At 45.1% G+C, this 20,990-nt stretch overlaps 1 protein-coding gene across 1 annotated transcript; it reads left to right on the forward strand.

Moving 5' to 3' along the window:
• Positions 1-1,418: 1,418 nt before the first annotated feature.
• On the forward strand, positions 1,419-19,918 carry Herpud1 (homocysteine inducible ER protein with ubiquitin like domain 1). Its single transcript, XM_045156007.1, has 8 exons — positions 1,419-1,644; positions 5,655-5,732; positions 5,829-5,903; positions 7,526-7,656; positions 12,209-12,331; positions 12,858-13,208; positions 15,525-15,630; positions 19,166-19,918. Exons 1-8 carry the CDS (start codon positions 1,480-1,482, stop codon positions 19,328-19,330), a joined length of 1,194 nt encoding a protein of 397 aa, XP_045011942.1. The 5' UTR covers positions 1,419-1,479; the 3' UTR covers positions 19,331-19,918.
• The last annotated feature ends 1,072 nt before the right edge of the window (positions 19,919-20,990 follow it).

A 20,990-nucleotide genomic window follows, 5' to 3' on the forward strand; every position in this document is an offset into this window, starting at 1 on the left:
GGCCTGCTGTTCAAATCCCAAGACATCCACCTAAGCTGGACCCATAAAGGTGTCACAAGCATCTGGTGTTTGTTTGTAGTGGCAAAAGGCCCTGGCACATCCATGCACATGTGCAAATAAATAAAAGAAGCAGGTCTTTGTAGATGATCATGTTAAGGTGAAGTCATTAGGATGGGCCCTACTACAATACGACTGTCATCCTTATAAAAGAGGAAAATTTGGACACGGGTATCTGTGCACAGAGGAAAGGTGATGTGAAGTGTACACACTCCCGCATGCACGCATGTGCACATAGGCAGGTCGAAACTGAAGGGACATGCCTGCAAATCAAAGAATGTTAAGGACACAGGGCAGGCTTAGAAGCTGAAAGAGTAACATGAACAGATTCTCCCCCAAGGAGGTACCATAGCCTACACCCTGACCTCGGATACCCGACCTCTTGCACTGAGGAGTAATTTCTGTAACATGCACACAGAGTCCTGCTAACCTCCTGTCCTCGACAAGCTCCTGACAGAGCTGGAAAAACAGGTGTCCCGATAGGATTAGGACAAAGATGAAGTCAGGGCAAGGACACTTTTGTTTTCCAAGCTGAAAGGAACTGAGGGAATGCCTACAACAGAGAGGTCTTTGTGGTTGGGATTCAAGAACCTGAGACTGCTGGCCTCCTTGTCTCAGCGCCAATTTAAAGGCAAGCAAGGGTTTCTAGCCCATTCAGGATGCTCCTGTCCAATGTAAACTGCCGGCATTGCAATGTGGCCGGCTTGACAATCATAAGCGCAATGTCCTGTCATCGATCCACCTGTCAAGGCTGGAGACCCACGGGCCAATTGACAGCAGGTGCCTGGATTCTTCATCTTCAGCCCAGGGCGGCACCCGGCTGCTTCTTCCTTGACCTTCTAATGCGCATCTACCCGTCAGCCTGGCGGCTCTGAGCCGAGGCGAGTCCGGGTGGGGAAACTGGAGGGGAGCACCCAGGGATGGGATAGGGGATATGGGCCCTGGCACCAAAAGGGTGGGGGTGCTGCTTTGTGAGGAAACAATTTGCAGAAAGTGCTGAGAGTCTGCCAGACTGCTCCTCGCGCCAGGCACCGCAAGCACGGGACACTAAGGACCCCGGCCCCCTCAGGGTCGGACCCCGCGCCCCAAAGCGCGCGCAGACATGGCCACCGAACCCCGGCTCCCGGACCGCAGCCGCGACTCGGGATGACGCAAAGGCGGCTGGTTGCATCAGCCCGCACCCTCGGACTCGGCCCGCCCCTCCGCCGCCCCGACCCGGCCTCTCATTGGTCCACGTTAGGCAGTGACCTCCGCTTCAGCCAATGGGTGGCAGCCACAGAGAGGCCAGTCTGCAGAGCCCGGGCTTGGGGCGCCTATAAAGGGTTCCCGAGGCGGGGGCGCGCGTCCCCTAGACGCGAACTGTTGGCGAGGAGCTTCGGACGGCTGCGACGCCGCCGGCCCGGCTTCTCGGAGCGCAGCCGGATGCCCAGCGCCGCTGACATGGAGCCCACGCCGGAGCCCGAGCTGGTCACGCTCCTGGTGAAAAGCCCCAACCAGCGCCACCGCGACTTGGAGCTGAGCGGAGACCGCAGCTGGACCGTGGGCTATCTCAAGGACCACCTGAGCCGCGTCTACCCCGAGCGCCCGGTGAGAGGGGCCCCTTGGGGATGCCACGCCCGCCCCCCCCCACCCCCTTCCGGGACCTGCTCCCTTCGCCAGCCTGTCACTCACCGCAGAGCTGGGGTCGCCCTCCGGTCGTGCTTGGCCAGCGCTTCCCTCTGCCTGCCCAGTGCCTGTCACCTCCTTGTTCCGGATCGCCACCTCCCTCCCCGCTTCCCCGACGGGTTGCTGACCAAACCCTTGTCTCTCCACTTTCCACAAACCCCCCAAGACTGTCATATTCTTGCCTCTCAAACCCAGACCCCTCCCGCGTCCTGCTTGGTGGCTTCCAGCCTCAGCCAAACCTGGGAAGCAGCAGTTTGACCTTGGGTTAGTCATTCCCCCTCCAAGTCTCAGCCCCACCCCACCCCCAAACAACCAGACTAGGTGTGTTCCTAATGAGGCTTGCGTCTAGTGGGTAGAAACAAAATAAATGCTGCAAAAGAGTTCTGGATGCAGCGGGGACAGGAGGGGCCAGGGGCTGGAGGTGTGGCGTGAGCGCCTGGGCAATCAAGGTCCCACGCCCAGGAGCGAGACGTGGCTCTTCCCCTCCGGCCACCTTCCGCCCGCTGCTCCTCCCGGCCGCGGGGACCCAAGGAGGGGCCCCGGGAACTTCCCTGCCAAGGGTGATGGCGAAGGGAAGTGCGCAGGAGTCGTCCTGAGTCTGGTTTTACGACTTTGGTTGGCCAGTTAGGAGACTTTTCCTGCTTTGTTTTGGTGGACACATCTGTCAACAGCGCCCTGGGTCCCGCCCTCCCCCTCCCCGCCACGTGACTGGCTGTGCTGCTGGCCCTTCCTGTATTTACTCTTTACTCTGATGTTATGTAAGCGCCCACGAGTGTAATTCTCGATTAAACGGGAGAGGGCATCGGGTGTCAGCAGATGGGGACTTGCGGCACTTGCATCCGAAGAGCTTCAACTGATAGCAGTGTGTGGGTGGCAGCTCAGCTCATTCCAATATGGAACTTAAACTCTGAGTTATTAAGGAGTTTCTTTTTTTTTTCTTCCTTTTTTATTTTTATCTTACTCTTTCTCTATCTTTCTTTCTTTTGGGCGGTTTTCAAGTTAGTGTTTCACTCTAGCCCAGGCTGACCTGGAAGTCACTATGCAGTCTCAGGGTGACCTCTCGAACTCATGGTGATCCTCCTTCCTCTGCCTCTCAAGTGCTGGGATTAAAGGCATGCACAACCATGCCCGGACTGTTAAGGACTTTGTTTTGGTGTAAGCGTCCAGTCTAGCTGCTCATATAGGCCCTCTGCAGTTTCACTGTGGGCCCTTCCAAGAATGAGGTGGCCTTGTTGCTGGGAGGTGGTTGTCAGGCACACAAATAGGCCATGCTGGCCTTGTATCTAGTTGCATCATTTGTAAGAGGCCATGTTTTGACAAGTGTTTTCCTTGGCAAGGAACCTTGCCTGTATACTGAATGTGAAGACCTGAGGTTTTAAACACAAGATATTTCAGGTATACACATCTGTGCTTAAAAATGATAGGGAATGGGTACAGTGTTATGAGCCTGTAATCCCAGGACTTGGGAAGCTAGGCAGGGGGATCACATGTTTGAGGCCAGTTTGGGCTACATAGTTAAATCAGGTACAGCATGCTTAACATTTGTTTTCTGTAGTAGGACATGGTATAATGTGAGAAATACCCCTTTGTAATACCTGCTTAATCTCCACCACCACCCCCATTCAGCCTTCAGGGTGAGGGCAGTGTCAATTTGGGCCTGTAAAGGGGGAAAACCAGCCTGGGTGATGGTCCATGCCTTTAACCCCAGCTCTCAGGAGGCAGAGGTAGGAGGATCGCCATGAGTTCAGGCCACCCTGAGACGACAGAGTGAATTCCAGGTCTGCTTAGGCTAGAGGAAAACCCTACTGCGAAAAAGCAAAAAAAAAAAAAAAAAAAAAGGGGGGGGGGAGTTACAGGGGAACCATTCAAATCCACAGGCAACTGGTTTTTAAATATTTTTTTCTGGGGGTTGAGTTCCATTTATAAGATTTTTTGACAAATTGGTGTTATAGCATTTATCTGTAAAGTTATGAGAACAATGGTGAACACAGCATACAATATATTTTTGTTTTAGGTCAACATAAAAAGTCCTGATGTAGGATAAGTAGATGTAGAGTTGTTTTTTGATTTATTTTTTAAAAAAAATTTTTAATTTATTTGAGAGCGACAGAGAGAGAGTGAGAGAGAGGATGGGCGCACCAGGGCCTCCAGCCACTGCAAACGAACTCCAGACATGTGCGTTCCCTTGTGCATCTGGCTAACGTGGGTCCTGGGGAATTGAGCCTCGAACCTGGGTCCTTGGGCTTCACAGGCAAGCACTTAACCGCTAAGCCATCTCTCCAGCCCCTTAATTTATTTTTTTATTGACAACTTCTATGATTGTAAACAATATCCCATGGTAATGCCCTCTCTTCCCAGATGCAGAGTTTTTGTTTGACTAGTTATTTTCCATTGAGATAGAGTCTCATAGCCCAGGCTAGCCTTTAACTTGCTATATAGCTGAGGCCAACCTTGGACTTCTGATTTTCCATGCCTCTACCTCCCAAGAGCATTATAGACATGTGCCACCACACCTGGTTAGATAAATATTGCTTGTGTGTGTGTGTGGGGGGGCGTATTTTGTGGCAGGGTTTCACTTAATAGCCCCCCAAGGCTGGCTTCAAACTCATGACAATCCTCCTGCCTCCTGATGTGGGGATTACAGGCAAGAGTCAAGTTGGCTTCTTGTTATAAACACCCTGCCTTATAATAATTTCAGGCTATTTGGAAGGAAGCTTTTATTCTAGAGTTTGCATATTGGTTGTTTTGTCCACAATTTCTTGCATGAGCAAGTAGGCAGCTTAGTGATATTCAAGGTGATGATTTTGAAGTTCCGGGTGTGGTTGTATATACACACTTTTAATCCCAGCACTAGGGAGGCAGAGATGGGAGGATCACTGTAAGTTCGAAGCCAGCCGGAGACTACATAGTAAGACTACATAGCCCAGGGTCAGCCTGGGCTAAAGTGAAACCCTACGGGGTGGGAGGGAAGGTATTGATTTTGGTATACTATGTTACTTGAGGCTACTGTTTTTGTTTTTTTTTTAATTTATTTATTTGAGAGCGACAGACAGAGAGAAAGACAGAGGGAGAGAGAGATAATGGGCGCGCCAGGGCTTTCAGCCTCTGCAAATGAACTCCAGACGCGTGTGCCCCCTTGTGCATCTGGCTAACGTGGGACCTGGGGAACTGAGCCTCGAACCGGGGTCCTTAGGCTTCACAGGCAAGCGCTTAACCGCTAAGCCATCTCTCCAGCCCGAGGCTGCTGTTTTTAAGTACAGCTCTTTTACAGTTTGGCTTCTAAGGAGTTAAAAATAGATTTGAAAGCTGGTCATGGTAGCACATGCCTTTAATCACAGCACTGGGGAAGCAGAGGAGGATCACTATGAGTTCGAGGCCACCCTGAGAATACAGAGTGAATTCCAGGTCAGCCTGGGCTAGAGTGAAACCCAATCTTGAAAAACCAAAAAAACAAAGATTTGAAAAGTGAGGTGTGGAATCTTAATAACATTAAAGTCACGTGTGGAGAAGGAGTTGGAATGTTGACCCCTCGGGAGCAAGTGACCTTACGTGGTTTGGGTGACCTGGACAGCCCTCTGAGTTTTCTAAGACCAGACTGGTCTTTGAAGTTAGCTGCTAGTGGAACCCTCAATACAACTTGTGTTTTCAGTAGCAGAGAACCCTTGGAGTAAGAAGTCAGGCATGCTGTCATAGTTCTTATGGACTGGGGTCACCTGCCATCCTAAATTTGTATATTTGCATGTTACAGATCAGCTTAAAGTCAAGTACTTTGTAAATAAAAGATTTATATCCGAGGCCTTTCAAGTAGTGTCTTTCTGCGGTGCTGGGGGGAACATACATTCAAGTTATTTATGTGAAAGTTTCTTTTAGAAACTTTTAGAATTTGTGGTGGATAAATGCTGACCTGTGTTTTTCTTTCTGTCCACAATCAGCGCCCAGAGGACCAGAGGTTAATTTATTCTGGGAAGCTGCTGTTGGATCACCAGTGTCTCCAGGACTTGCTTCCAAAGGTATTTTGTGTCAGTTTACACATTAACTTTGGGATGTTTTAAAGCATTTACCAGGTTGAATTCAGGTCCTGAGGTCCCTGGTTTTTTTACTCTCAGCAGGAAAAACGACATGTTTTGCATCTGGTGTGCAATGTGAAGAGTCCTCCCAAAATGCCAGAAACCAGCACAAGGGTATGTCATATGTCTGCTTTTTCATGAACATAAATAACAATCCTGTACTTCAGTTCCTCTCAGGGAGGAGGAAAAGGAGTTGAGTGACCTCAGAGGAGAGATTTTATAGTGTTTTCCCCAAGCTAGCCATCTAGGAATTAGACTGTGTTCTCAGTACAGTGAGGGTTTGGTGCCGTGGCAGCAGACTGTGGTTTGTGTCCTGAGTGGAAAAGTGGAGTCATTTCTGACACTGCCTGCTGGATATGATTTGACCTGTGGTTACCATGTACCCAAAGATGGCACCAGCACAGTGCTTGAAGAGAGCTTACTATAATGAGTACAGAGCACAGTTCTTCTCAGGAACCATTAATACATACACATATACACATATATATTATATATAACATATACAATTTGGATGTATTTCCTTTTGAAATGTCTATGGTGATTATTTGAGTAAGAAAAGGCTACAGTCTTTAGTAAGTGACTTTTAGAAACTTATGTTTCTTAGTCAAAAGTATTTATTTTATTTTTATCTATTTATATATTTATTTGACAGAAAGAGAAAGGGAGAGAGAGATAATGGGCACTCCAGGGCCTCCAGCCACTGCAAACCAACTCCAGATGCATGTACCCCTTGTGCATCTGGGAAATCAAACCTGGGTCCTTTGGTTTTGCAGGCAAACGCCTTAACCACTAAGCCATCCCTCCAGCCCTTATTTTTCATTTTGCAGTATTTTTCAGTGTACAATATTAATCAAATGTGACATGCTCTAAATTTGTACTACAACTTTATTTCCTACAACATCTGAATATAATGTGGGAAATCCCCTTTCCTTTACATTGTTGGCTGGTTACATTTGTAAATTGTATCGGTTAAATTTAACTTCTAGAATGAATTAAGTTTAACGCCACAAATTTTAGCATAATCAGGAAACTTTCTCACTAGTGATGGCCATATTGGAGGATCTTATGAAGCTTCTGCATAGTTATTTAAAATGTGTATTGTCTCTGTTTCTCAGCATGTCGATGTGTGTGTATATATGTATGTACATAGACTGAGATCCTCATGTCGAGAGTGTTTGTTCTAGGGCTTGAACCCAGGGCTTCTGCAAGCTAGGCATGAACTCTAGGAAAAATATGTATACACACACACACACACACACACATATATACACACACTTTATATATGTATATGTGTATATATATGTATATATATGTGTGTGTGTATATATATATGAAACTGTGTGTGTTGAACAGACCTCAGAACTTGTTTTATATGGGCCAGGGATGTAGCTCAGTTGGTTAGAGTGTTCACCTAGCCATGGGTTCAGTCCCCAGCACCACATAAAACGAGGTGGTAGGCACTCTTGTCATCCCCATACTAGCAAGGTAGAGGCAGGAGGATTAGAAATTCCAGGTCATCCTTGGCTATGTATCAAATTCGAGGCCAGCCTGGGCTACAAAAATAAATAAAAAACTAAAAGGAGCATTTGTTTTGTATAGCATTGTACCTAGTTAATTTTGTCAAGTTCAAGGGTGTTTGTGGGAATAAGTGCTACTTGCATCAAAATAATTTTTTAGCTTGATTGCAGACAGTTGCATCAGGTCCTTTGTTCTGATGTTCCTATTACTTACCTTAGAGTGCTGAATCCACAGAGCAGCCTGATGGCCCTAATCAGGGACAGTACCTTGGGGATTCCTCAAGTGATGGTTTAAGGCAAAGAGAAGTTCTTTGGAACCTTTCTCCCTCTGGATGGGAGAATATCTCAAGGTGAGTGTTAATGAGGAACATGCATGTGGCTCATTCACATCAATTTCAGAATAAGATATATTTACATATGTATAGTCAGAGCACTTTAAAGTGTACATGATAGGTTCACTTTAAAAAACTCTTGTGCATTTAGTTTTTCTTTGGAAATATATAAAAAAATAGGAGATGCACAAATTGAAAATAAAGGTGGGTTGGAGAGATGGTTCAGTGGTTAAGGCGCTTGCCAGCAAAGCCTTAGGACTTGGATTCAACTCCCCAGTACCCATTTGACGCCAAATGCACAAAGTGGTGCATGTATCTGGAGTTCATTTGCAATGACTAGAGGTCCTGGCATGCCTCTCTCTCTCTCTCTTTCTCATACAAATAAGTAAAATATTAAAAAATTAAAATAATGAAATTAAAAAAAAAGAAAATAGAGGCCATTAGCCCCCCTGCAGGTGTGTGCTTCCTCATGGGCTGCCCACTTGGTTATTCTCATGACAGAAGAAAAGTCAATCTCCTGGGTTTATCCCAACAAAGGTGACAATAGGCGAGCAGACTGAGAGCCCTGGGCCAGGACTGTGGGAAGACACTAGAAAAGGCTGTTTCCCCAGTGCACTGAGGGCTGTTCGCTAGAGTGAAAGCCAGACATTATCCATGAGCTAATGTTTAGTGGTCACAGCTCTTGGAAAGTGTAGTCATAAAAGTGCTTTTTTTTTAAAAAAAAAAAATTATTTATTTATATTTATTTGACAGGGGGGGGAAGAGAGAATGGGTGTACCAGGACCTCCAGCCACTGCAAATGAACTCCAAATGCATGCGCCCCTTTGTGCATCCGGCTTACGTGGGTCCTGGGGAATTGAACCTGGGTCTTTTGGCTTTGCAGGCAAGCGCCTTAACCGCTAAGCCATTCCTCTAGCCCCAGGAAAGTGCTTTTGAGAAAAGTGATGTGCCAAATACAAAGTGAGAGTCCTTTTCTTTGAGGCAGGGTCTCACTCCACTCAACTGTGTAGCTCAAGCTGGCTTGAGTTACCAGTGTATGCTGGAACACCTAGTAAAATTTATATTTGATTTTTGTTGTTGTTGTGTGTTTGAGCTAGAGGCTCACTCTGGCCTGGGCTAACAACTCACTCTGTAGTCCCAGGCTGGCCTTGAACTCACTGTGATCCTCATACCTCTGCCTTCTGAGTGCTGGGATTAAATATGTGGATCAACACCACACCTGGCTATGTTTGATTTCTTAAAATATATATATTTTTTTTATTTATTTATGAGAGAGAGAGAATAGGCATACCAGAGCCTCTAGCCACTGCAGACCAACTGTAGATGCCTATTCCACCATGTGCATCTGTCTTAAGTGGGTCTGAGGGAGTAGAACCTAGGTCCTTAGGCTTCACAGGCAAGTATCTTAACCCCTAAGCCATCTCTCCAGCCCTATATTTGATTTTTGATAAAGTCAAATGTTTGAGGAAGGGGCAGGGTACTTTTTTCCTGATGAGCATATGTCATATATGCAAAAATGGGAGGAACTATACATGAATCCCTTCAAGCCAGTCGTTGGAAGTTTTGCCTTCTTTTTGAAGTATTGAAAAATAATTCCTGTTTCATCATTTCATCCCTCCATACTTCAGTATACAACTGTGGAACATTTTAGTTATTTTGTACAGTAATGTCATCATCATGAGAACTAACAAAAATTTTAAAAGTAGTTTTGTCATCTCATTTCTATGCACTTGTAACGTTTCAGATGCCCAAAACCAGTATCCCAATAAGGCTTACTTGTATTGGAATACTATTTAGCCAATGCCTCTGGGTATGGAATTTTGTTAAAAGACTATGCCCAGGGCTGGAGGGATGGCTTAGCGGTTAAGCGCTTGCCTGTGAAGCCTAAGGACCCCGGTTCGAGGCTTGGTTCCCCAGGTCCTACGTTAGCCAGATGCACAAGGGGCGCACGCATCTGGAGTTAGTTTACAGAGGCTGGAAGCCCTGGCACGCCCATTCTATCTCTGTCTCCCTCTATCTGTCCTTCTCTCTGTGTCTGTCCCTCTCAAATAAAATAAAATTAAAATTAAAAAAAAAAAGACTATGCCCATTTACATTGGATAATTGGAACATTATTGAATAGGAAAACCTAAAACTGCTTCCTCCACACCCCCTTTTTTTTCTTTGGTTTTTTGAGGTAGCATCTCACTCTAGTCCAGGCTGACATGAATTCACTATGTAGTCTCAGGTGGCCTCAAACTCATTGCAATCCTCCTACCTCTGCCTTCCCAAGTGCTGGGATTAAAGGTGTGCACCACCAAGGTCTTACTCTAGCCCAGCCTGACCTGAAACTCATTCTCTAGGCCCAAGCTGCCCTCAAACTCATAGCAATCCTCCTGCCTCTGCCTCCCAAGTGCTGGGACTAAGGGCGTGCGCAACCTCACCTAGCTACGCTTCTTCCTTTTTATTGTTGTACAGCCTGAGTGTTGAAGATTTTTGCTAATTACATGACCGTCACTATCAACTTGTTGATTTCATTGTTGATTTAGTGAACATTGAGTCCGTATAGTGATAACCTGTAGGGATGATCATCACATAACCTGTAATTTTCCTCAATTTTTTTGTCATGACTTTGCTCTAAAGCCCTGCCAAAAGGAGTATATTATGTTAAGGTTCCAGCACTGCCACAGGTAGCCTGAGGCATTCCCTACTTTGGCATCTCTACTCTGGTAAAGCCACATCTCTGACTACATGAAGTTTATTGAGTAGAGATAAGATTATTATTCTTGAGTTTATTAAGTAGAGATAAGTGATCTGGGCTGGGGAGATGGTTCAGCAGTTCAAGGCACTTGCTTGCAACACCTGCTGGTGTGAAAAATAAATAAATAAATAAAAGTATTAAATTTTAAAAATAACATCATCAAGCTTTCCCTCAAGACTGTAATCCAAAATTAAAAGTTTAAAAAATTAATAATAAGAAAAATAAAATAAATTACATTTGAAAATGCCACAGTGAAACTTAATACTTCATATGCTAACTATAAGAATATTTTAGGGCTGGAGAGATGGCTTAGTGGTTGAGGCCCTTGCCTGCGAAACCTAAGGACCCAGGTTCAATTTCCCAGAACCTATGTAAGCCAGATACACAAGGTGGCACATGCATCCGGAGTTTGCTTGCAGTGGCTAGAGGCCCTGGCATGCCCAGTCTCTCTCTAAATAAATAAATAAAAATAAAAAAATATTTTTAAGTAGCACATGCTTCAGATCTAAGTGAAGGCATTTGGAGAGGCAGAGACATACACCCATAGGTGTCCTCACAGTAAATCTTCACAATGGCCATGTAGAAGATCCTGTGGCTTTCTAAGTTACATTGTGCGAAGGAAATAATTTACAACAAGGTTTAAAGATTAAGCAAAGTTTAAAAATTGTGTTAAAAATTTACGGTTTCTTTTACTTCTGTACTTAATTTTCTTGAAGAGTCTCCACGTGTAAGTCAAATTGTAAGGTAGGTATTGTGAGGTGCATTGTTAGATTTGGGGATGACAGAGGAGTGCTAGCATTGGTAAAACTCAGGGTTCCAAACATCTGACCCTAAGTAAGCATTGCTTGTTATGAACTTTCTGACTTAAAATGTCTTTAGGAAAACGAGCATTTATTCATAAAGGCATTTTTCATTTTATCCACTGTATTGACAGTTTCTTACTCCAACCAGCAAGAATTGTAACTAGATTCTGGTGTGAGCGGCTTCTGCTCCTCCACTTGTACTCTTGTTTTCCCTTTCTACCCTGCCCCAACCATATAAGAAGTTCAGAACTCTCTGTGCCCCCACACCCCGATGTACCCCCAGTAAGGGAAGGAAGTCTGGTATCACACAGACCATTTCTCAGACTGCAGCCCCGCTCCTCCAGCAAGCCCCATGGTTTTTATTGAGCGGTACTTGGAATCTCTCCTCTATCAAAGGTGGGTAGATTATACCCCACAAGGTTATTGGAGACCCAGTTAACCTATGTGGGACACCTGATGGTTGGTAAGGACACGTGTGACATTACATGCACCCAGAACTGCCACAGACCATTTCTCAGACTGCAGCCCCGCTCCTCCAGCAAGCCCCATGGTTTTTATTGAGCGGTACTTGGAATCTCTCCTCTATCAAAGGTGGGTAGATTATACCCCACAAGGTTATTGGAGACCCAGTTAACCTATGTGGGACACCTGATGGTTGGTAAGGACACGTGTGACATTACATGCACCCAGAACTGCCACAGATTGTGATCTGACGTGAGGAAGGAGGGGGTTCAGACTTGGGGGCAGATGTGGCTTGTGAGCTCACCCTCAGATGTGGTCAATGGATATAGTCCTCCACTGAGGCTTCCTGAGAACAGGCAGGCAGGCATCTACTCACCCTGTAAGGGTTCAGCCCATTGCACCTCTGCACGCAAGGCACGCGTAGCAGTCCTGTTGACACCATGATGAGAGCCTGGGCAGGGCAAGGGCTTTTGTTTCCTCGGCTTCAATTCTTGATTATAATTCAGTCTTCAGCTCTTCCTCTCTGACTGACTCAAAACCTTGTTTTCTCCAAATCTGTATGTAGGACTGAAGCTGTCCAGCAGGCTTTCCAAGGCCTGGCACCTGGCTTCTCTGGTTATACAACCTACGGGTGGCTGCAGCTCTCCTGGTTCCAGCAGATCTACGCGAGGCAGTACTACATGCAATAGTGAGTCTTTCTGTAGCCTGGGCTGTCGGGGATGAAGGGAAATCCTATCATGCTATGAAGTTCAGGAGGGAGGGAGGGCATGGTTTCCTCCTCACAGAGCCTGGCTCTTGCTGGTTCTGTGGTGTATTAGTGTTCATGACACTGACTGGTGCATTGATGCAGGGGTGCTCAGCTAATGAAGGTCTTCTTCAAAACCGTTGTTTAGAAGATGTTACCTCTTTTTAGGTTTAAATCTTTAAAGTTTTGTGAAAATTTTAATTTGTTAATGCACCTTAATCTTATCACAGCCTTGGTATTTAATTCCAAATGAATTTTCCAATATGGCTTTTGTTTAGAGAAGACATCTATAGATATGAAATTTTAGGTCTTTAGTTCTCCACTCAATTGAAGAAAAATTAGGTGTTTATATATCCGGCCATAATTATTAGCAGTGAATGACCCCTATGTAAATAAGGTTGTGAACGAGAGCCATGGTTTTCAAAGTGTGTTGACTGAACAGTGTCTGCGGTTATGCTTGTTATTTTAGTCTGGCTGCCACAGCTGCCTCAGGAGCCTTTGTCCCAGCACCAAGTCCACAAGAGATACCTGTGGTCCCTGCACCTGCTCCAGCCCCTATTCACAACCAGTTTCCAGCAGAAAACCAGCCAGCCAATCAGAATGCAGCTCCCCAAGTGGTTGTTAATCCTGGAGCCAATCAGAACTTGCGAATGAATGCACAAGGTGGCCCTCTTGTGGAAGAAGATGATGAGATAAACCGAGACTGGTTGGACTGGACCTATTCAGCAGCTACATTTTCCGTTTTTCTCAGCGTCCTCTACTTCTACTCCTCTCTGAGCAGATTCCTCATGGTCATGGGCGCCACTGTGGTTATGTACCTGTAAGTAATGGCTCCTCTCTGCTCCTTTATGAAGATCACCCTGTAACTGTGTCCTGAGTACAGATTTGTTTTTTTCTCCAAACAATCTGTCATTGATGGAGGTATATTCAAGTTGAGTCATTCTGGGAGCTGTGTTTGTGCAGATGCATGTTCATATGTAAGTGGACGTGTGTGTGGGGGGGCACCTGTACATGAATGGATGTGTAGACCAGAGGTCAATATTGAGTGTCTTCCTCAGTCATTCTCTGCCTTATTTATTTTATTTATTTATTTATTTTTTTTTTTTTTGAGGTAGGGTTTCCCTCTAGCCCAGGCTGACCTGGATCCACTATGTAGTCTCAGGGTGGCCTCGAACTCACATCAATCCCCCTACCTCTGCCTCCCATGTGCTAGGATGAAAGGCGTGCGCCACCACGCCCGGCTGTACCCTATCTTTTGAGTCAGGTGTGTCAGTGAACCTGTACCTCACCGGATTGGCTAGCCTAGCTAACCATTACTCCTCAGGGTCCCTCTGCCTTCCCAGCACTAGGATTACAAGTTCACTCCTCCATCCCAGCTTTTACATTAGTGCTGGGGATCTGAACTCAGGTTGATGCTTTACCTGCTGAGCCATCTTCCCAGTCCTCATTCTGGTACTCCCAGTACAAGGAATTCTTAGCTTAGAACACATTATATATGTCAATGCAGGAAGAAGTGTCTCATCTTTTCCTCTAGACAAGTTACCTTCCAGGCACACGGGCCACAGTAACACAGTCGTACTGAGAAATACATTTCTAAGTACATGGTTGTCTTCATCAGGCTCTCTCTGCCTTCCAGGACATCAGTCAGGCAGTGGCTGTTGGCAGCCTTGAGAGGCCAGTGACATGTACCACCTGATATGAGGTTTCAGTGTTCTAGAGCAGTAGGTGCATTGTTTCTCTGAGGCAATCTCTCACTGAACCTGGAGGTTGTTTTTTGGTTAGACTAGCTTTAACTTCTCTGAGGAGGGAGAAGTGCAGAGAGAAAGAGAGAATAGATGCGCCAGGGCCTTCAGCCACTGCAAACGAACTCCAGACACATGCACCACCTTATACATCTGGCTTATGTGAGTCCTGGGGAATCGAACCTGGGTCCTGCCACTAAGCCATCTCTCCAGCCCCATGCCTGACTTTTTAATGTTGGTACTAAAGATTGAATTCAGGTCCTCATGCTTACACAGCAAGTATTCTTAAATACTGAACCATCTCCTCAGCCCTATTTTGGTTATTTTTTTTTTTCAAGGTAGGGTCTCATACTAGCACAGGCTAACCTTGAACTCAGAGTAATTCCTTTACCTCTTCCTTCTGGGATTAAAGGTGAACACCACCATGCCCAGCTCCATTTTAAAAAGGAAAAAGAAAAACATTTAGAGTAATGTTACAAACATTTATATGTCTACAATCATTCTTAATATTTTGTTGTTTTTGAGATTTGGATTTAACTAGATTTTTCCAAATAAAGTCTTTAATCAGTTCTTTCTAAAGGCCCCAGAATCATATATTTGAGTGACTAAAGTTAGTTCACTACGTTATGTACATGATTATGGCTTACGTATGAGTGTATTTTTCACCTCTGTTGAGTTTGGTTTGCTAATTTTTTTTTTTCTTGTAGTGCTGGGCATTGATCCTAATGCTAGCATGCTGGGCAGACCCTCCTCTACTAAGCTATATCCCCAGTCCATTTTTTATTTTAATTTTTTCATTTTGAGACAGGGCCTTGCTAAAATTAACCCGGCTGACATTGAAAACTTACTCTGTAGCTCAAGCAGGCCTTGAATTTGTGATCCTCCTGCTGCAGCCTCCCAGATCTCTGGGATTACAGGTCTGTGTCACCATGCATGCTGGCTCTGTTGCGGTCCCCGCTCCCCCACAAGAGAGAGAGAGGAGAGAATTGGTGCACCAGGGCCTCAGCCACTTCAAACTCCAGATGCTTGCACCACCTAGTGGGTGTATGCAACCCTGCACTTGCCTCACCTTAGTGTGTCTGGCTTACATGGGATCTGGAGAGTCAAACATGGGTCCTTGGGCTTCACAGGCAAATGCCTTAACTGCTAAGCCATCTCTCCAGCCCTCTGTTGAGGTTTCCAAGTACAATGTTTAAGTTCATACTAATAAGCATCTACTAAGTACATACTACATGTTTGTTGCGGCTTTGTTACTAAAGAGTAAAACACAACTCCTGTCTTCAAGGGCCTGAGGCCTGAGAAAGAATCCAGGAGACTAAAGAAGTGCAGCCTTTGATTCTTGAGTAGATGCCACCATGACCTGACTGAGATACCTGTTTGTGCTTCCTTTAAAGGCATCACGTTGGGTGGTTTCCGTTTAGACAGAGACCAGTTCAGAACTTCCCGGATGATGGTCCTACTCAGGAAGCTGCGAATCAGGACCCCAACAATAACCTACAGGTATGGAGACTGCCCAGCCAGGCACTCTGTCCATAAGCTTCAGTTTTCCAGCCTTGTGGTTTGCCACTTTATCAGGATAAGTGTTTCATTCTTAGAGCAGTAGCTGTGTGTGTATGTGTGTTATGTATAGTATATGTATGTATATATTTGTATGCAGAGGCCAGAGTAGATCCTTGGGTGTCCTCCTTTTTAAAATTTTATTTCTGAAATTCTTCTTTAAAAATATTTAATTTGGATCCTAGCTACAGATGATTGGGCTTCTGCGTGAGAAGGAAAATACTTGGTAGCAGAGGCAAGTAAGTTTAAAAGGAGACATAAAGGGAAGAGAAAGGAAGGGAGGAGGATACTTAATAGGTTGATATTGTATATATGTAAGCGCAATGATTGTAATGGGGAGGTAATATGATGGAGAATGGAATTTCAAAGGGGAAAGTGTGGGGGTGGGGAGGGAGGGAATTACCATGGGATTTTTTTTTATAATCATGGAAAATGTTAATAAAAATTTTAAAATAAAAAATAAAAAGAAATTTAAAAAAAAAGCTTTGTAACTTCAAAAAAAATATTTAATTTATCTATTAGTGAGAGAGAGAGAACGAGGCAAGATATATAGAGAGAATGAGCGCACCACGGCCTCCAGCCACTTCAAACTCCAGATACATGGGCCACTTTGCATCTGGCTTACATGGGAACTGCTAAGCCATCTTTCTAGTCCTCTAAATTCTTTTTTATTATTTATTTTATTTATTTATTTGAAAGCAACAGAGGTAGAGAGAGAAAGAGAGAGAGAATGGGCACTCCAGGGCCTCTAGCCACTGCAAACAAACTCCAGACACGTGCGCCCCCTTGTGCATCTGGCTAATGTGGGTCTTGGGGAATCAAGCCTCGAACCAGGGTCTTTAGGCTTCACAGGCAAGTGCTTAACTGCTAAGCCATCTCTCCAGCCCTCATTTTTTTTTTTTTTAATTAAGAAGTTAAAAAAAAAAAAAAGCCAGGCGTGGAGGCACACATCTTTAATCCTAGCACTTGGGAGGCAGAGGTAGGAGGATTGCTGTGAGTTTGAGGCCACCCTGAGATGACTGCATAGTATATTCCAGGTCAGCCTGGGCTAGATCGAGACCCTACCTTGAAAACAAAACAAAACAAAAAAACCAGCAAAAAAAATTAATATTTGAACTTACAATAATTTGATCATGTTCCCATCCCTTCATCCTTTATTTTTTGTCCTTTTTCTTCTGCCTCCATCCCCTGAGAACCACCACCTCCCTCTCCTCCCCCTCCTTTTCCTCTTCTTCCTCCTCCTTTTTTTTTTTTTCCAAGGTAGGGTCTCACGCTAGCCCAGGCTGACCTGGAATTCACTTATGGAGTCTCAGGGTGGCCTTGAACTCACGGCGATCCTCCTACCTCTGCCTCCCAAGTGCTGGGATTAAAGGTGTGCACCACATGCTCAGCCTTCCCTCTTCTTTTTTTTTTTTAATATCTTATTTATTTATTTACACAGGGAAAGAGATTAAGAGAGAGGGAAAAAGAGAGAAAGAATGAATATGGGTACTCCAGGGCCTCTAGGCACTGCAGATGAACTCCAGATGCATGCACTACTTTGTGCATCTGGTTTTATGTGGGTAATGGGGAATTGAACTTGAGTTGTCAGACATTGTAGGCAAGTACCTTAACTGCTGAGCCACCTCTGCAGCCCAAGGACTCTCCTCTTTGAAGGTAGTTCTGCCCCTGTTTTGTTGTCTCATTCCCTCTGCCCCTCCTCCATCCTCCATGTCAAGATGTTGATGGGCTTAGACTGTGCTGGTCTTGTGGGGGCATTCATACCCACTGTGGGGTCATGAATGCACCAGCCAGTTCATGTCAGGAGGATACAGCCCTAAAGTATGCCCACGCACCCTGTGGCTCTTACATTCTCTGTGTTGCCCTCTTTTCTGTATAGGTGCTGGGATAAAGCTCAGGTCCTTGGGCTTGAGCAGCAAGCATTCTACTTGCTGAACCATGGCCCCAGCCCCAGAGCAGAACTGGCTTTAAGACTTTAAATATTCCATGCATGGGCTAGAGAGTTAGCTTAGTGGTTAAGGCACTCGCCTTCAAAGCCAAAGGACCTAGATTCAGCTCCCCAGAACCCACATAAGCCAGATGCACAGGTTAGCACATGCATCGGGAGTTCATTTGCAATAGCTGGAGGCCCTGGCATGTCCGTTCTCTATCTGCACCTGCCCTCCACTATCCCCCGCTGTCCCCCCCCCCTTCTTTCTCTCACTCTCTCAAATAGATAAAATAAAATAAAAATATTCCATGCAAATAGTATTTGGCATGTGTGAATGGGAATTTTTGCATATGTAAATAAAGTTTCTTTTAGATTCAGTAGTATATAACAGTATGTTCAAGGTATGGAAACGGCTAATGAACAGTTATTCTTTTTTTTTCTTTTTTCAAGGTTTCAAGGTAGGGCCTCACTGTAGTTCAGGATGACCTGGAATTCACTATGTAGTCTCAGGGGCAGCCCTCTCAGTGATCCTCCTACCTCTGCCTCCCGAGGGCTGGGATTAAAGGCGTGCACCACCATGCCAGACCTAACAGTTATTCTCATTAAAGATTAGGCCACATCACAGAGTGAAATTCCTGGAAAATATCATACAGACATAGAATTATTTATTTGCATGTGTGTGGGTGTTGTGTGCCACTACACTACATGTGTGAAGGTCAGAGGACAGCCTTGAGGTGTCTGTGTTTTTCTCCTACCTTCTTTGACACAAGGTCTCTTGCCACTGTCATCAAAAGCCAGCTGGCCTGTGAGCTTCGGATTCTCCTGGTTCTGCTTCCCATTGTCTTAGGCATGTTGGGAACTTGGAAGCACATGCCACTTTGTGTCCTGCTTGCTGTGGGTACTGGGGAGGATCGAACTTGGTACAGACTTTTCAAGGAAGTGCTTTTAACTGCTGAGATATTTTCCCAGCTCCAGAAATAGATTTTTTTGTTTGTTTGTTTTTTGTTTTTGTTTTTCGAGGTAGGGTCTCACTCTGGTCCAGCTAACCTGTAATTAACTCTGTCATCTCAGGGTGGCCTTGACTCATGGCGATCCTCCTACCTCTGCCTCCTGAGTGCTGGGATTAAAGGCGTGCGCCACCACGCCTGGCTCAGAAATAGAATTTTTATAAGATACACTAATTAATACATGATCCTAAGGGTATAGTTTTATAACAAAACTTGTCTCTGAAGTACATTTTCCATTGTTGGTTGAGCACTGCCTAAATTAATGATGTGGTAGTGTTAAATACTGTTTGATCCCAGTTGAAGATCAGATTACTTCTTTGCTCTGACACTGGCTACCAGGAATTTCAATCTATGAAAGGTCACCAGCAGTAGTTGTTCTGTGGCGACCCAAGAAGAGCCTCATGCAGCCAAGGACATCATTTCCCAGGGGCCAGTCTGCCGGCCTGGCTGCCTGCCTGGCTGTTGGGCCAGAGCCAGGAGTTTACCCTGCCCTCTCCTGAGGATACTCATTTGTCTGCTCCTTGTGTTTCGTGGCCTGCAGGAAGACGCCGATCCTGATACTGAAGACCCCAACCGCCTTCCCCCAGACCGCGAAGTGCCGGACGCCGAGCAGACCAGCCCCTCATTCATGAGCACAGCATGGCTAGTCTTCAAGACTTTCTTTGCCTCTCTTCTTCCGGAAGGCCCTCCAGCTATAGCAAACTGATGACACACTTGTGCTCTGTTGCTGGAGGCTTTGACTGGCATGGACTGCATCATCTGGCTCCAGCTGGTTTTCCTCACCTAGAGTGACTCAACATCATCTAAAACCCACCAGGATGAATATATGCTTTTGTGACCAGCAAAAGCACAAAGACATGAAGCCTTGATACAAATTGATGAACCAAAACTGACCAGGGCTTCTCATGTCTTTATTCTGAAGAGCTTTAATATATACTGTATGTAGTCTCATAGGCACTGCAAGTAGGAGGCTTAGGTGTCGCATGTTTATGCCTGAGGACCCTCCCCAGGTGTGTGTGTGTGTGTGAGTGTGTGCGCGTGCATGTGTGTTGTATATAGAAGTCATAGATGCAGAAATGTTTCTGCTGGTACGATTTGATTCCTGTTGGAATGTTTAAATTACACTAAGTGTACTACTTTATATAATCAATGAATTGCTAGACATGTTAGCAGGAATTTTCTAGGAGAGACTTACGTATACTTGCTTTTTAAAATGCAGTGCTTTCAACTGAGGGCAACTTGGCAGAGGCAAAGCCTTTGCTAGGTTTTCTGTTCAATAAAGTTTTGCTATGAATGACTGTGGCAAAGACTCCTGTTATCCTGGTAGAGGGTCAACAGTTCAGCTGCTAATTTAAGTACCCTGAATGGTTTTTTCCTAAATATTTTATTTACTTTCTTACTTATTTGCAAGCAGAGCGAGAGAGAAAGAATGGGCATGCCAGAGCTTCTAGCTGCTGCAAACTCCAGATGAATGCACCCACTTTGCATCTGGCTTTATGTGGGTACTGGGGATTTGAACCTGAGTCGTTAGGCTTTGCAGGCAGACACCTTAACCACTTAGCCGTCTCTCCAGCCCTTGAACACTTTTTATAAAGGGCACTTTATACCCATGGAGGATGAAATTTTTCCTGTGTATACCTCCATTTCTTGTGTAAATGGCTTATGTAGGAATTCACCAATGTTAACTTCCCCTGCCCCCCAAATTCAAATCCAGTGGCATCAAGTTATTGTACTTGGCAAGTCCACAGTAGTTTCACCCACACAAATGGCATGCCTTTGAACTGAGCTTCCTTGTGTGATAGTAATCTGTTAAATACTGATTTTGTCAGTAATTTAAAAAGCAAATTTCTCCATTTGCACATTAATGATGTTATTAGGTTGAATGCTAAAGGTTGGTCCGTGTTCTTTTTGGTAAGTAAATAGGCCTTTGGTATCATGACGGTGATCATTTCAATTAATCCTTGCTTCAGGAATAAGTATACATCACATGACACTCCCTGGACAATGCATACTAAGATGCTAAGTAGATACAAACGTTCATGAATTTCCGTGTTTTCAAATGCAAACTGAGGTAATTATGTAAAGCGTTTTGTGGCAAAACATTTTCAAATGACAGCATCCTGAGGGAGCAGAGGCCATCTGAAGGCAGTGGCAATACTGGAAACTCTGAAAGGTGACATTTACTTGAAGGAAAGAAAGGCTTGAGGCAGGAGATTTAGAGTCTTATGGGCAAGGGAGTGGGTGTGAAGTGAGGAACATGCTGGAAGGAGAGAAGGATCATAGCTGGAGCAGGGCCCAGCTGTGGGACTTGCCGCTCTTGCCAGCATTGGATCCGGGTATTGGCTTAAGAAAGCAGTTACTTTAAA

Source organism: Jaculus jaculus, chromosome 1 (genome assembly GCF_020740685.1).
Source record: "Jaculus jaculus isolate mJacJac1 chromosome 1, mJacJac1.mat.Y.cur, whole genome shotgun sequence".
In the NCBI taxonomy this organism is placed as follows: Eukaryota; Metazoa; Chordata; class Mammalia; order Rodentia; family Dipodidae; genus Jaculus; species Jaculus jaculus.

Excerpts from the sequence above, each read along its gene's own strand:
- Herpud1 (XM_045156007.1), top strand. The coding sequence starts at position 1,480 with ATGCCCAGCGCCGCTGACATGGAGCCCACGCCGGAGCCCGAGCTGGTC. Across the intron at positions 1,645-5,654 it reads GCGTCTACCCCGAGCGCCCG|CGCCCAGAGGACCAGAGGTT; the intron begins GTGAGAGGGGCC and ends GTCCACAATCAG. Across the intron at positions 15,631-19,165 it reads ACCCCAACAATAACCTACAG|GAAGACGCCGATCCTGATAC; the intron begins GTATGGAGACTG and ends CGTGGCCTGCAG.